The sequence below is a fragment of the Typopeltis vanoorti genome, chromosome 5 (genome assembly GCF_054136105.1).
Source record: "Typopeltis vanoorti isolate ZY-2024b chromosome 5, IOZ_Tvanoo_1.0, whole genome shotgun sequence".
In the NCBI taxonomy this organism is placed as follows: Eukaryota; Metazoa; Arthropoda; class Arachnida; order Uropygi; family Thelyphonidae; genus Typopeltis; species Typopeltis vanoorti.
This window is the reverse complement of record NC_143553.1, coordinates 146,822,719-146,837,911: the sequence shown is the minus strand read 5'-3', so window position 1 is coordinate 146,837,911 and position 15,193 is coordinate 146,822,719. Positions and strand designations below refer to the sequence as shown.

General features: G+C 38.2%; 1 protein-coding gene across 4 annotated transcripts in view; it reads left to right on the top strand.

Annotated features, from left to right (window-relative positions):
* The window catches only part of LOC150106921 (lysophospholipid acyltransferase 6-like), a 219,177-nt gene extending 204,755 nt beyond the window's left edge, over nucleotides 1-14,422 (top strand). For all 4 annotated transcript variants that reach the window (XM_090393380.1, XM_090393378.1, XM_090393381.1 and 1 more), the window contains one exon: nucleotides 12,904-14,422. In XM_090393380.1, coding sequence (XP_090249506.1) covers nucleotides 12,904-13,048 — 145 coding nt within the window. In that variant the 3' untranslated portion in view covers nucleotides 13,049-14,422. The remainder of the gene's footprint in view (nucleotides 1-12,903) is intronic.
* The last annotated feature ends 771 nt before the right edge of the window (nucleotides 14,423-15,193 follow it).

Here is a 15,193-nt window from a genome sequence, read left to right as displayed (position 1 = left end):
GTATGTAACAGAGGGCACAAGAGGATTAAGGGTCTTGGATTTGGTCATCTCATCGGAGGATGTAATTATCAATGAGGTATCAAATCATCCACCAATTGGCGAAAGTGACCATGAGGTGATTACTTGGGTGGTTGCCAGCAGTGCAAGGACCCCTGTGAAAAAAGGGTATATGTGGAACTACAAGGGGGGTGATTATGAAGAGCTCAGGAGACAGCTTGCAGGTGTAGCATGGAATGAGGAGTTAGCTGGAAAAGAGATCAATGCAGCTTGGGGGATTTTCAAAAAATATTTAGTGGATGCAATGTCTAAATGTATACCACGGGTGAGAAGGTTAAATAAGTTAGGTGTGAGATGGATGAATAAAGAGATTAAGCATGCAATACAGAGAAAAAGGGCATTGTGGAGGCAGCATAAGAGAAGTGGAAGTAACCAATTTCATGAGTTCTACAAAGACCAGGCAAGGAGAGTGACTTGGTTGGTGAGAGTAGCTAAAGAGAGGTATGAACAGCAGTTAGCTAATGAAGCTAAAAAGAATCCTAGGGAGTTCTTTCGATATGTAGCCAGCAAAAGAAAGAATGATTATGGAAGGATGACATTGATTGGAGGAAATGGTATAAAGACAGCTGTTGCAGAATGTGTGGTGGAGATACTTAATGAGCAGTTCATAAAGATCTTTCAATCTTGTGAATGTGACTTCATGGAGAGATTAAGAGCAGTTGATGATGGGGAGGAGAGACTGACTGTAAGTGAACAAGAGGTGTTTGGGGAGTTGAGTAAACTAGATGTAAATAAGGCTGTGGGACTTCATAATATATCACCGCGTATTCTGAAGGAATGTGCCAGAGAGTTGACACCTGCCTTGACATATTTTTTTAATACGAGTCTTGCACTTGGTCATGTCCCTAAAGAGTGGAAGGAGGGCAAGATTGTGCCACTTTATAAAGGAGGTGATCGAACTCAAGCATCAAACTATAGGCCTATCTGTGTGTCAGGTGTTGTGGTTAAGTTGTTGGAGAAGCTTGTGAGAATTAGGATCCAGAGTTGGGTTGACAACAATGGTATAATCTTTGATGGACAGCATGGATTTGCTAAAGGGAGGTCGTGTTTTAGTAATCTACTTACTTATTACAATAAAGTGACTGCTTCCTTGGACAGAGGAGAAGGATACACAGTAATATACTTGGATTTCGCAAAAGCTTTTGATAGAGTGCCTCATGATAAGTTGACAGTCAAACTAGAGCAGATGGGGTTGGATATTAGATTAGTGCATTGGATTGGAGACTGGCTATCTGATAGGTATCAACAAGTTGTGTATGGGGGTGCAATATCCAGGAAAAGGAAAGTCACTAGTGGAGTGCCTCAGGGATCTGTTTTAGGGCCATTACTATTTAACTTGTATATTAATGATATTGGCGAAGATTTGGATGGAGATATTCAGTTGTTTGCAGATGATGCAAAGTTGGGACGAACCATAAAGAGTAGTGAAGATGTTGTGGCCTTGCAAGAAGACTTGAATAAATTGAGTGATTGGGCAAGCAAATGGGGATGTGAGTTCAATGTTGCAAAATGTAAGGTTTTAAAATTTGGAAAACAAAGATGGGATGCAGAATTTATGCTTGGTGAAAATATATTGTTGGAAGTAGAGGAAATAAGAGATCTGGGAGTGATAGTGGATAAGGATCTAAAATTTAGGGGTCACATCGCCAAAATTGTGAAGACAACACAAAGACTTCTGGGAATGATGAGGAGGACACTGACATGTAGAAGTAGGGAGATTCTTGTTCCATTGTATAAGGCTTTGATTAGGCCACACATGGACTATTGTGCCCAGATTTGGTCACCTGGTTTTCAGAAGGATGAAGAGATGTTGGAAAGGGTCCAAAGGCGACTGACTAAGGTAGTTTCTGACCTCTGGAATGTCGAGTATGAGGAAAGATTGAAAAGATGTAATTTGCAGAGACTAGTGGTGAGAAGGAAGAGGGGAGATATGTTAGAGACCTACAAGTTGGTAAGGGGTTGCTATAGGATCAATGGTGGAGAAGTTCTACAGCGAATAGTGGGAGATCAGGGGAGAACCAGAGGTCATCCCTGGAAACTGTATAAAGAGGGTGTGAGTAGGGGAGTGAGAGGCAGGTTTTTTTCGTGCAGAGTTGTGAATGATTGGAATGCCTTGCCTGAGAGTGTGGTGTCTGCAGGGAGTTTGAATGTGTTTAAGACCCGGTATGATGAGATGTGTGTGAGATAAAAGGACCTCCTAGATGAGTCTTTGACTCCATGAGGTCTTGTTTAATAATAATAATAATATATTATTGTTGATGGTGATGTTTTCTCCCTGGTGCGGACACCAGAGTGTACAGAGGATTTGAAATTGGAAGTGATCACTATTTAGTCTTCAGCAGGACAAAATTGAATTTCATATTGAAAAGAATAACATGTAAGAAAGTTTTAAAGCGAATAAAAGTTGAGCAGCTCTCAGATGTGAACTGTAGGCTAAAATACACAAAGATTATTGAAGAAAAAATGAAAGAGTTTGAGAACAGGAATCAAACCTTGGAGATTCAGTGGCAAACTCTGAAGAAAACATTGATTGATTCTGCCAGAGAGGCATGTGGTGAGGTTATCTGTAAGGATAAAAAAATCAGAACTCCCTGGTGGACACAGGAAGTTAAAGAGGCAGTGAAGGAAAAGAAGAAAGCATACCAAAAGTTCCTGTCAAATAAGTCAGCTTGTGCTCTTAGAGAATATAGAGACAAATGCAAGAATGCTAAACACTGTAAAACTAGTTAAACAAAAGTCATGGGAAGACTTTGGCAAGAATATAGAAAATAAATATCAAGAAGGTGGAAAAATATTCTGGAGGTTGTTGAAGAAGCTTAAGTATGGAAGAAAGAGTGCTGTAAAAGGAATTAGAGATGATAAAGTTGACATGAAAACGGGAGAAAAAGATATCCTTGAAGTATGGAGTAATTACTTTGAAAAACTGCTAAATGAAACAAGCAGTGATGACAGCACAGTGCTAAAACACACTGACCAGGCATGCAGTCAGGAATACATATCCATACTAGAAGTAGAAAAAGCCATCAAAGGCTTGAAATGTGGAAAGGCAGCAGGAGTAGATGATATTCGACCAGAAATGCTGAAGTATGGTGGTATAAGAGTCTTACAGTGGCTGCACTGCATAGTTCAGAAAGCCTGGACAGAGGGATGAATTCCCGATGATTGGAGTAGAGCTCTCATAGTACCCATATATAAAAAGGGAAATAAAACTGCATGTGAGAATTACAGAGGTATTTCCCTACTGAGTGTTCCTGGCAAGATCTATGCAAGTATACTTGAGAAACGGTTGAGAAGAATTGTGGAAGAAAAGCTTGGTGAAGAACAAGCTGGATTCAGGCCAAATAGAGGCTGTCAGGATCAGATCTTCACTTTACGACAAATAGTCGAGAAAGCATGGGAATATAACAAAGATCTGTATTTAAGTTTTGTCGATTTGGAAAAGGCATATGACAAGGTGCCAAGAGAGAAGCTATTTCATACGCTGCAGTTATATAGTGTCAATGGGGCACTATATCAAGCAATACTTAGTCTTTATTTGAGTTGTAAGTGAGCAGTTAGAATTGAAGGAAGTACAGGAAGATGGTTTAATGTTAAATCTGGTGTGAGACAAGGATGTACATTATCCCCTCTGTTATTCATTATCTATATGGATCACATTATGAAGGAAAGTGGTATTAAACCTGATATCAATATTGGAGATGTTAATGTCAGCTCTTTGCTTTATGCGGATGACGTTATACTTCTAAATAAATCCGCTACAAGTCTGCAAGATTCTCTGACTAAATTGAATAGCTGTTGTAATAGATATGGTATGAAGGTCAGCAATAAAAAGACAAAGACAATGAAAATAGACAGAATCATTGAAAATGTCAACTGTGTTGTGAATGGAGAACCTGTGGAACAAGTAAAACATTTCAGCTATTTAGGCACGATTTTTACTGAAGACAGTAAATTAAATATAGAAATAGACAACAGAATCAGCAAAGCTGGTATGGTGGGAAGTCAATTGAATAAATTCATATGGAATAAGAGAGAAATTAGTCGGAACACTAAATTAGCTGTATACAAGACAGTGTTCAAACCAGTTTTAACTTATGGATCTGAGAGCTGGGTCAGACGTAAAACACTTGACCAAAGACTAGAGACCACAGATATGAGAGTCCTGAGAAAGATTATAGGCGTGAACAGATGGCATCAATGGCAATATCATATTAAAAACGAGGATATTAGGAAAGAACTTTACATTGTCAGCATCCAGGAATGTGTTGACAGAGCTAATCTCAGGTGGTATGGTCACTTAAACAGAATGGGCGAGGAAAGATTAGCAAAACAAGTGTTCTCTGCCAGGTTGGCAGGAAAACGACCCAGAGGAAGACCAAGATATAGGTGGATTGATACAGTACAAAGTGCTTTAGATGATAGAAATATAAGATCTGATAATGTTGGAGTCTTGACAAGTAACAGACTGATTTGGAGGAAAATTGTAGATAGGAAATTAATAATGATGTAATTTTTTTCATGTAGTACTATCATATCCTGTACACCCCTTGAGGGTACATGGCAGGAATTTGATGATGATGATGATGATAAAACTTTCTTACATGTTATTCTTTTCAATATGAAATTCAATTTTATACTGCTCAATACTAAATAGTGGTCACTTCCAATTTCAAATCCTCTGTACTATCTGGTGTCCTGCACCAGGGAGAAAACATTACTATCAACAATAACATAGTCAGTGAGACTTTTCTTATTCCTTGCCTCTTCTCTCCATGTGAATTTGTGCATATTTTTATGTTGAAACATGGTGTTAGTAATAACCAGTACATGTCCTGAGCAGAAATCCAACAGGTATTTGCCATTATTATTAGTTTTGCTCTTTTCTCCAAACTTTCCTAAAATATTTTTGTCTGTCTGACAATCATTTCATACTCTGCTATTTAGATCCCCAACAAGGACCAACTTTTCCTTTTTCGTTGTGTCAGTTGCTTTTTCTAAAGCATCAAAAAATCCCTCCACTTCTACCTTAGTAGAACCTTCTTTTGGAAGGTTCTACCATAGGCACAAATAAGTCTCATTGTCCAGTTCCCCATTCTGATATTTGCCCACATCACTCTACTTGAGACTGCCTGCCATTCAAGAAGATTAGCCTTGTATTTTGTGTTGATTACTATGGCTACTCCTTCTTTCCCTTGATTGTCATTTCCTGAATATAACATTTTGTATTATATATAATGAGAGTATTAGAACGCACAAACAGAGGGTGAAAGAATTGATAGTTGTGGCAGGTACGAATGAATTGAAAGGAGATAAATTTTCTATGAGAGAGGACTTGAAAGTATTGTTAAAGGTAGCGAAAGAAAAGAGTGACCGAGTGAGAATCGTGAGTTTGTTGCCGCGGTATGACAGAGAGGAGTTTTGAAGGAGGGCCATAATCGCAAATGACATTATGCGCAGGTTATGCAGACAGTGTGGTGTGGAATGAATTTGATGGGTGAAAGGATTTATACAAGATGGTTGGCCTGCATTTGAATGGATTTGGTGTGCAGAGACTGGAAAAAGTGTTGCTGAATGAAGTAAAAATGGATGTGCATAACCAGGAAAACTAGAACTACCAAGGAGGGGGAGTGGATATGCAGACATCAGTGAGACAGTTGAGTGTAAGAATGTATATAATGTACCCGAGCCAGTACTAAGGATAAAAAATCGGAATGGGATAGTTAGAATATCGCATCAAGATAGGGGTGGGACAAAGGGATCACTGCATTTCATGTATACTAATGCTAGGAGTATTAGGAACAAGAAGGAAGAATTTTTGGCTTTGATTGGCTCTTCCTGGCCTCAGGTTATTAGCATTAGTGAAACATGGCTGACGGAAGATGATATAGTTAGTGGGTTAGAATGTGTAGGTTATAGTGTGTTTAGAAGGGACAGAGAGATTAAAATGTGGTGAGGGGTGTTATTGATGATAGCTGATGAACTTCAGCCAAGGAAAATTGAAGTTCTATCGCAGGATAGTGAAAAGAGCTCATTTGAGGCTATTTGGTGTGAGATTGAGACGGGTAGAATAAAATATACAGTTGGGTGCTGCTATAGACCAGGTGATGGAATAGATGGTGAGATAGTATGCATAAACAAATTGATGAAATGAGTGGAAGGAGGGTAATTATTATGGGGATTTCAACTATGGTAACATTGATTGGAAAGAGGAGAGGACACATGTGAGGAAGGAAATAGATCTGAGACATGCATGTAATTGAATGAGAATTTGATGGTAATGAATATGACCATGTTGCCACCTATCGGTGAGAGTGATCATAAGGTCTTATGTCACCTATTATCTTTAACCACCTGGGAGGTGGCTAAAGGTGTCGAATTTTCGATTAAGACAGGGTATATGTGGAATTACCATGCTGGCAAGTATGACAAGCTTAGGAGATTGCTTGGATCAGTGCCATGGCATGTACAACTGCAAGGGCTGGATGTCGATAGAGCATGGGAAGTGGTCAAGGAGCATTTACAGGAGGTTATGGCTGATTGTATACTTAGGGTCCAAATAGTAAAACAAGTAGGGATTAAATGGATAAATAACACCATTAAGCTTGAGCTGCAAAAAAAGAAACAACTGTGGAGGGAATTTAAAGAAAGAGGTGACCTGCAGGCACATGAACGGTATAAAGTGCAGGCCAGAAGGGCAACGAGTGGTAAAAAAAGCAAAAGCGGATTATGAAAGGAAACTAGCTATGCAAGCCAAAGAGAATCCCAAACAGTTCTTTCAATATGCTGCAAGCAAGAAAAAACTGTACACGGCAAAATGATTTTAAGGAATGACAATGGTAAGGAGGTCACTGAATCAGTCGATATAGTGGAGTTACTGAGTGAGCACTTCGCAAAAGTATATCATCCAGGTGGTGACATTGAAAAAATGAAGGAACCATTAGTTTATATGCGAATTGTGATGAATGAAGTGGAAGTGAATAGTCTATTACAGAACCTTAATGTGAATACATCTGTGGGATTGGATGGTATACTGGCACGGGTCTTGCGTGAAGTGGCTAAAGAATTATCAGTGCCCATGACCATGTTGTTTAATCTGAGTCTCGGGTCTGGTTTAGTCCCGAAGATGTGGAAAGAGGGGAAAATAGTTCCACTGCATAAAGGAGGATCCAAGACTACGGTTGCAAATTACCGACCGATCAGCATATCAGGTGTCATTGTCAAGGTCTTGGAGAAAGTAGTCAATGGAAAAATACAGGAATGGATTGATGGAAATGAGATATTGTACAGGGGACAGCATGGCTTTGTGAAGGGTAGATCATGCTTCAGTAACTTGCTCAAGTTTTATAACACGGTGACGGCTGAACTGGATAATGTAATGGATTTACAGTGAAACTGCTGGACCTGGCAAAGGCATTTGACAAGATACCACATGGAATTCTAATCCATAAACTACAACATATGGGAATGGATATAGGGTTGGTGAGATGGATAGGTGGCTGGTTGATAGAGAGATATCAAAGAGTAGTTTATTCAGGAGTAGAGTCCAAAAGATGGCCTGTGACTAGTGGTGTGCCACAGGGTTCTGTTCTTGGACCACTGCTGTTTAACGATATAGGGAGGGATCTAAGAGGAACAGTTCATTTGTTCGCAATAGTGAATGCAGAAGATGTTAAAATCTTGCAGGACGACTTGGATAGATTGGAGTTCTGGGCTAAGCAGAATGGATGTCAATTTAATGTGACAAAATGTAAGGTTATGCATTTTGGGGTGAAAAGATTAGCAGCAGTATACCACATTGGTGGAACTCTACTCCAGGAGATTGATGAGGCCAGGGACTTGGGAGTGTTGGTGGATAGGGAGATGAAGTTTAGGGGACACATTGCAAAAGTAGCTAAATCAGCTCATCAACTCACTTGGTTGTTGAAAAATACCTTGACGAGCACAGACAAGCAAGTTATTGTACCTCTGTACTAAGCCTTAATAAGACCTCCATCTCAACTACTGTGCCCAGATTTGGTCACCTAGGTTCCTTCTTGATGGGGAAGAGGTGGAGAGAATCCAGAGGTGAGTGACTAAGATGATAGCAGGTCTATGGAATGAACCATATGAGAACAGTTTGAAGATTTGTGGGTTGCAGAAATTAGTTGATAGGCAGAAAAGGGGAGATATGATTGAGACATTCAAATTGCTAAAGGGTTTCTACAGGATTAATTCAGAGGATATTTTCGAGAACAGGGCTGGTGGTGTGAGAACTAGGGGACACCTATGGAAGCTGTGGTTAGCAAGGGTGTTAGAGCTGGCTTCTTTACTTTTAGAGTGGTAAATGAGTGGAATAAGCTGCCAGAGTCTGTTGTGGGTGCTATGACGGTGAGTGTGTTCAAGGCAAGGTATGATAGATACTGTGAGAATGTCGTATAGTTGTGTGGACATGATGTTTAGGGCCTCCCTCGATGAGTCTAAGAACTCCCTAGAGTCACCCGTAATAATAATAATAATAATATTTATTACTCAGAAAGATCTCACCACTTTTTGTCTTTTTTGTTTCAGTCACCCCTATTATGTCAATCTGGTACTTATCTAATTGTTCAGCTAGCTCCATTTTTTTGCCATTCAGGCTTCTTATGTTGATAGTACCGATCTTTAACTCTGGAGATGTTGAGTTGGGATGTGTTTTATGATACGAATGATACCACGGGTACGAATGAATTGAAAGGTGATAAATTTTTTATGAGAGAGGACTTGAAAGTATTGTTAAAGGTAGCGAAAGAAAAGAGTGACAGAGTTAGAATGGTTAGTCTGTTGCCGCGGTATGACAGAGAGGAGTTTAGGAGGAGGACCATAATCGCAAATGACATTATGCGCAGGTTATGCAGACGGTGTGGTGTGGAATTCGTGGACGTGTGGAATGAGTTTGAAGGGCAAAAGGACTTATACAAGATGGATGGCCTGCATTTAAATGGACTTGGTCTGCGGAGACTGGAAAGAGTGTTGCTGAATGAAGTGAAAATGGATGTGCAAAACCAGGGAAACTAGAACTACCAAGGGGGGGGGGGAGGGAGGAATGGATATGCAGACATCAGTGAGACAGATGAGTGTAAGAATGTATATAATGTACCCGAGCCAGCACTAAGGACAAAAAATGGGAATGGGTCATTTAGAATAACGCATCAATATGGGGGTGAGACTAAGGGATCACTGCATTTCATGTATACTAATGCCAGGAGTATTAGGAACAAGAAGGTAGAATTTTTGGCCTTGATTGGCTCTTCATTGGCACAGGTTATTGGCATTAGTGAAACATGGCTGACGGAAGATGATATAGTTAGTGGGATAGAATGTGTAGGTTTTAGTGTGTTTAGGAGGGACAGAGAGAATAAAATGGGGGAGGGGTATTATTGATGATAGCTGATGAACTGCAGCCAAGGAGAATTGAAGTTGTATCGCAGGATAGTGAAAGGAGCTCATTTGAGGCTATTTGGTGTGAGATTGAGACTGGCAGAATAAAATATACAGTTGGGTGCTGCTATAGACCAAGTGATGGAATAGATGGTGGAGATAGTATGCATAGGGAAATTGATGAAATGAGTGGAAGGAGGGTAATTATTATGGGGGATTTCAACTATGGTAACATTGATTGGAAGGAGGAGAAGAGACACATGTGAGGAAGGAAAAGGATTTTATTCAATTATTAAGGGATAACTATCTGAGACAGCATGTAATTGAAAATACTAGGGGTGTGAGAGTGCTTGACCTGGTAATAGCATCTGAGAATTTGATTGTAATGAATATGACCATGTTGCCACCTATTGGTGAGAGTGATCATAATAAGGTCTTGACCTGGGAGGTGGCTAAAGGTGTCGAATTTTCAATTAAGACAGGGTATATGTGGAATTACCGTGCTGGCAAGTATGACAAGCTTAGGAGATTGCTTGGATCGGTGCCATGTCATGTACAACTGCAAGGGCTGGGTGTCGATAGAGCATGGGAAGTGGTCAAGGAGCATTTACAGGAGGTTATGGCTGATTGTATACCTAGGGTCCGAATAGTAAAACAAGTAGGGGTTAAATGGATGAATAACACCATTAAGCTTGAGCTGCAAATAAAGAAACAACTGTGGAGGGAATTTAAAGAAAGGGGTGACCTGCAGGCACACGAACGGTATAAAGTGCAGGCCAGAAAGGTAACGAGTGTGGTAAAAAAAAGCAAAAACGGATTATGAAAGGAAACTAGCTATGCAAGCAAAAGAGAATCCCAAACAGTTCTTTCAATATGCTGCAAGCAAGAAAAAAAACTGTACACGGCAAAATGATTTTAAGGAATGACAATAGTAAGGAGGTCACTGAATCAGTCGATATAGTGGAGTTACTGAGTGCCCACTTTGCAAAAGCATATCATCCAGGTGGTGACATTGAAAAAATGAAGGAACCATTAGTTTATACGGGAATAGTGATGAATGAAGTGGAGGTGAATAGTCTATTACAGAACCTTAATGTGAACACATCTGTGGGATTGGATGGTATACCGGCACGGGTCTTGCGTGAAGCGGCTAAGGAATTATCAGTGCCCTTCACCATGTTGTTTAATCTGAGTCTCCGGTCTGGTTTAGTCCCGAAGGTGTGGAAAGAAGGGAAAATAGTTTCACTGCATAAAGGAGGATCCAAGACTACGGTTGCAAATTACCGACCGATCAGCATATCAGGTGTCATTGTCAAGGTCTTGGAGAAAGTAGTCAATGGAAAAATACAGGAATGGATTGATGGAAATGAGATACTGTACAGGGGACAGCATGGCTTTGTGAAGGGTAGATCATGCTTCAGTAACTTGCTCAAGTTTTATAACAAGGTGACGGCTGAACTGGATAAGGGAAATGGGTTTACAGTGATACTGCTGGACCTGGCAAAGGCATTTGACAGGATACCACATGGAATACTAATCCGTAAACTACAACATATGGGAATGGATATATAGGGTTGGTGAGATGGAGAGATATCAAAGAGTAGTTTATTCAGGAGTAGAGTCCAAAAGATGGCCTGTGACTAGTGGTGTGCCGCAGGGTTCTGTTCTTGGACCACTGCTGTTTAATCTGTTCATTAACGATATAGGTAAGGATCTAAGTGGAACAATTCATTTGTTTGCTGATGATGCAAAGTTGGGTAGGGCAATAGTGAATGCAGAAGATGTCAAAGTCTTGCAGGATGACTTAGATAGATTGGAGTTCTGGGCTAAGGAGAATGGATATCAATTTAATGTGACAAAATGTAAGGTTATGCATTTTGGGGTGAAAAGATTAGCAGCAGTATACCACATTGGTGGAACTGTACTCCAAGAGATTGATGAGGCCAGGGACTTGGGAGTGTTGGTGGATAGGGAGATGAAGTTTAGGGGGCACATTGCAAAAGTAGCTAAATCAGCTCATCAACTCACTTGGTTGTTGAAAAATACCTTGACGAGCACAGACAAGCAAGTTATTGTGCCTCTGTACTAAGCCTTAATAAGACCTCATCTCGACTACTGTGCCCAGATTTGGTCACCTTGGTTCCTTCTTGATGGGGAGGAGGTGGAGAGGATCCAGAGGCGAGTGACTAAGATGATAGCAGGTCTATGGAATGAGCCATATGAGAACAGGTTGAAGATTTGTGGGTTGCAGAAACTAGTTGATAGGCAGAAAAGGGGAGATATGATTGAGACATTCAAATTGCTAAAGGGATTCTATAAGATTAATTCAGAGGATATTTTTGAGATCAGGACTGGTGGTGGGAGAACTAGGGGACACCTATGGGAGCTGGGCAAGAGTGTGGTTAGCAGGGGTGTTAGAGCTGGGTTCTTTACTTTTAGAGTGGTAAATGAGTGGAATAAGCTGCCAGAGTCTGTTTTGGGTGCTATGACGGTGAACGAGTTCAAGGCAAGGTATGATAGATACTGTGAGAATGTAATCGCATAGTTGTGTGGACATGATGTTTAGGGCCTCCCTCGATGAGTCTAAGGACTCCTGGAGTTGCCCGAAATAATAATAATAATAATAATGATTTGTTCCAGTAGCTGACTTTTTGCTGTTTGCCCTGGTTCTCTGGCGAAAACAACGGGGGCCTTGTTTAACCGGGCAACGCCCCAGCCGGCATGAAATTTTGTCATGTTGTACCATCATTTTTTATTTTGGTTTAACTAATAAGAATACAATTTGGTCGGCTAAATCCCAAATTGCCAGTCCATCCTCGTTCGTTCAGTATCCAAGTAGATACCCAACAGGGTGCACCACGAGAAGGTGAGGATTGGACATTAGGTCAGAAGCTCAATAGTTAAGCTGTAATAGTACTAATAGTATTCTGTTCAGCTGCTGCAGGGGCAAGTTAATATTATAAAAATAAAAATTGGCATTAGCAGTGAATCAGTTTTGCACTTGTTTGAAATAGTAAAACATGCAAAAATCTTAGGATTTTAAGTTAAAGGGAGATGGTAAATCCCGTTTTATTTTATAGCTGGGTACGAAACTCGGATCGAAATCCATAGAGTTTCATGCCGAAAAAACTATCGGCGAGCCCAAGTGTAAGTTGTCCTGGTGTTGTACTAACCAAGTGATCTCTTACACTCGGGCTCGCCGATAGTTTTTTCGGCATTGAAACTCTGTGGATTCGATGGATTTCAATCCGAGTTTCGTACCCAGCTATAAAATTAAACGGGATTTACCATCTCCCTTTACCTTAACTTATGTCACCGATAAAATAGCCTTTGGCTTATTATCTTAGGATTTTGTTATGACCATAATGTAATTTTCCTTTCTTTTTAATAGAAGGTAAATTTTTACATAAATTTAAATTGTACTCTTTAATAATGCCTTTACTTTTACAGGAGTTTATATTTCTTTGGTCATATAATTGTCTTGGGTGCCATGTATCTCTTGCCTGTGATCTTTCCACCAAACCAACATTCAAGTAACGAGTTACATCAGACAAGTACAAAGAATTCACTTATGTCATGCAAAGATATAAGCTGAGATACCTGAGAAATGCAGCTGCTCCTTTTCCTGTACAGCATATCCAAGTGATATGATATATATATATATGGTGCTCTTTAGTTGAGTGTATAAATGCTCATTTTTTTTTTAAAGCAAGGTTTATTTTTAAACTGTTATTAGTCCTTCAGATTTTTAACCAGTTTCTAAAAGCGTGCTGCTTATGTAAAAAGTATGTTCGGATCACTTTGTTAATTTTAATTGATGAAAAACAAAATATTGCAAATTGTGCTTTGTAAAGAAGATATTTTTAAAAAAAATAGTGATTTGTATCAAAATTGGTAGTTCACAACTTACGGGCTGTGCCTGACTGGTGAAACCTGACAATTTCATAGTTTGAATGCATTATTATTTATTTTTATTATCATAATTTTTTTTTTCTTTGCATAAATTATTTTTACCTCATAATTGAAATAGAACCTATTTCATCATCGAACAAGCTATTTTTATTTCATTGATATTGGATGGTTTAAAGGTAACAGCACAGACTTTTTTAATGACAAAATCACAAGAGTCCTGAAATATTGTACAGATTACAAAATAAGATGTAGCAAAAATGCCTAGTTTTAAATATTCACAAGTTTAGAATGCGATAACAGCTATTTTTGTTTAGAGACGGAGAGCAATAGAAAGCTTAAAATTATTTTTACACTCTTACATAAACTATTTATTTCTTTTATTTTCTGTATATATATACTGTCCTTATACTGGGTTGTGAATGACTGAAATTTAGTTTTGAATTTTATTTAAAATTGTACTCTTATTTAAATATAGCTATAAATTTTTCTCTCTCTCCTAAGAATGAATATCTTAACTTGTACATTAAACAACATAAGTTTTTGTTCGTAATTAAAGACTTTATGATTTATGTTCATTGCAAAAATCATAATGATTTGTTAAGATCCTCATGTATTTTTAAAAATACATTAGTGTATTTCACGTGTTTGATAATATCATTATATATATATTCCCAGCAAAGCAATTAATTAAAAAACATTTTATATTTTTAAAAATTGTTTTTAAATCTAGCTTGATCAAAACTGTCAATTTTCTAAATATTTGTAATTCAAATTGATATAGAACCTGTTTCATCATTGAACAAGCTATTTTTATCTTATTGATACTGGATGGTTTAAAGGTAACACCAAATATTTTTATACACACACAAAATTATATTTGATATCTTTATTAAGAAATGTTTCTTCTTTAAAATTAAAAAAAAAGTTTTTCTGTGAAAAGGCCCAGTATTTGTGAAATGCTTGCAGATAGGTAATGTTACACCATGTTATGTAAAAATCTACAATTTAAAATTTTTGTTACATTTGTTATTTAGTAAACTTAAATTTTATTAGAAAATCCAGTTTTATTAATATTGCTCAACCCTTTAAGAGTTTGGCATACTACGTACATTTTATTTTTAAAATGTACGTAGTATGCCAAAGAATTTACATTACAGATACTAATTCACTTTAACATTCAATTAGCAAAATACAATCACATGGTATCTGAAAATAGAATGTTTAACTATTCCAATTAAACAAAAGATGGATCTCGTCAGTAGTTCTTGGGCGTTACCAGATAAATGAAGTTCATGGCTCGCTCCTTTGGACAGCATATGGTTTCTCAAAAAACATCTCTTTGCTTCCAATATGATTTTTTTTTTTAAATCTGAAAGGATCTTTTTATTAAAATTTAGAAAAAATACAATTGTTGCATTTTTGTTATTTATTGTGTTATCGAATGATAATACAATATATACAGCAACATTCTATTTGGCTTTTATTTCAAATAAAAAGGTCAGATTATGTATAATGTGTTTTTAAAGGCCATAATATTTTATTTATTTTTAAAGACTAAAAACCTGCTAATCTTCATTTTCAAAGATTTAGCAGAGTGGATAATCCAAGTTTGCACCTTCTGCAATTCTGATTTATGCTCACACTTCACTGTGCAGGTATTCGAAACCAAATATGACAGAATAAGTTGGTTAATCCTTATTCCTGAAGTGTCTTTATATCTGTATGTTGTGCATTCTTCTGGCCAGTTTGCCTGTTTTGAAGGATGAAAAAAGCAGAGGTTCCAGGAGGAAAAAACCCTCCACCTCCATAAGAGACTAACCTACCATTT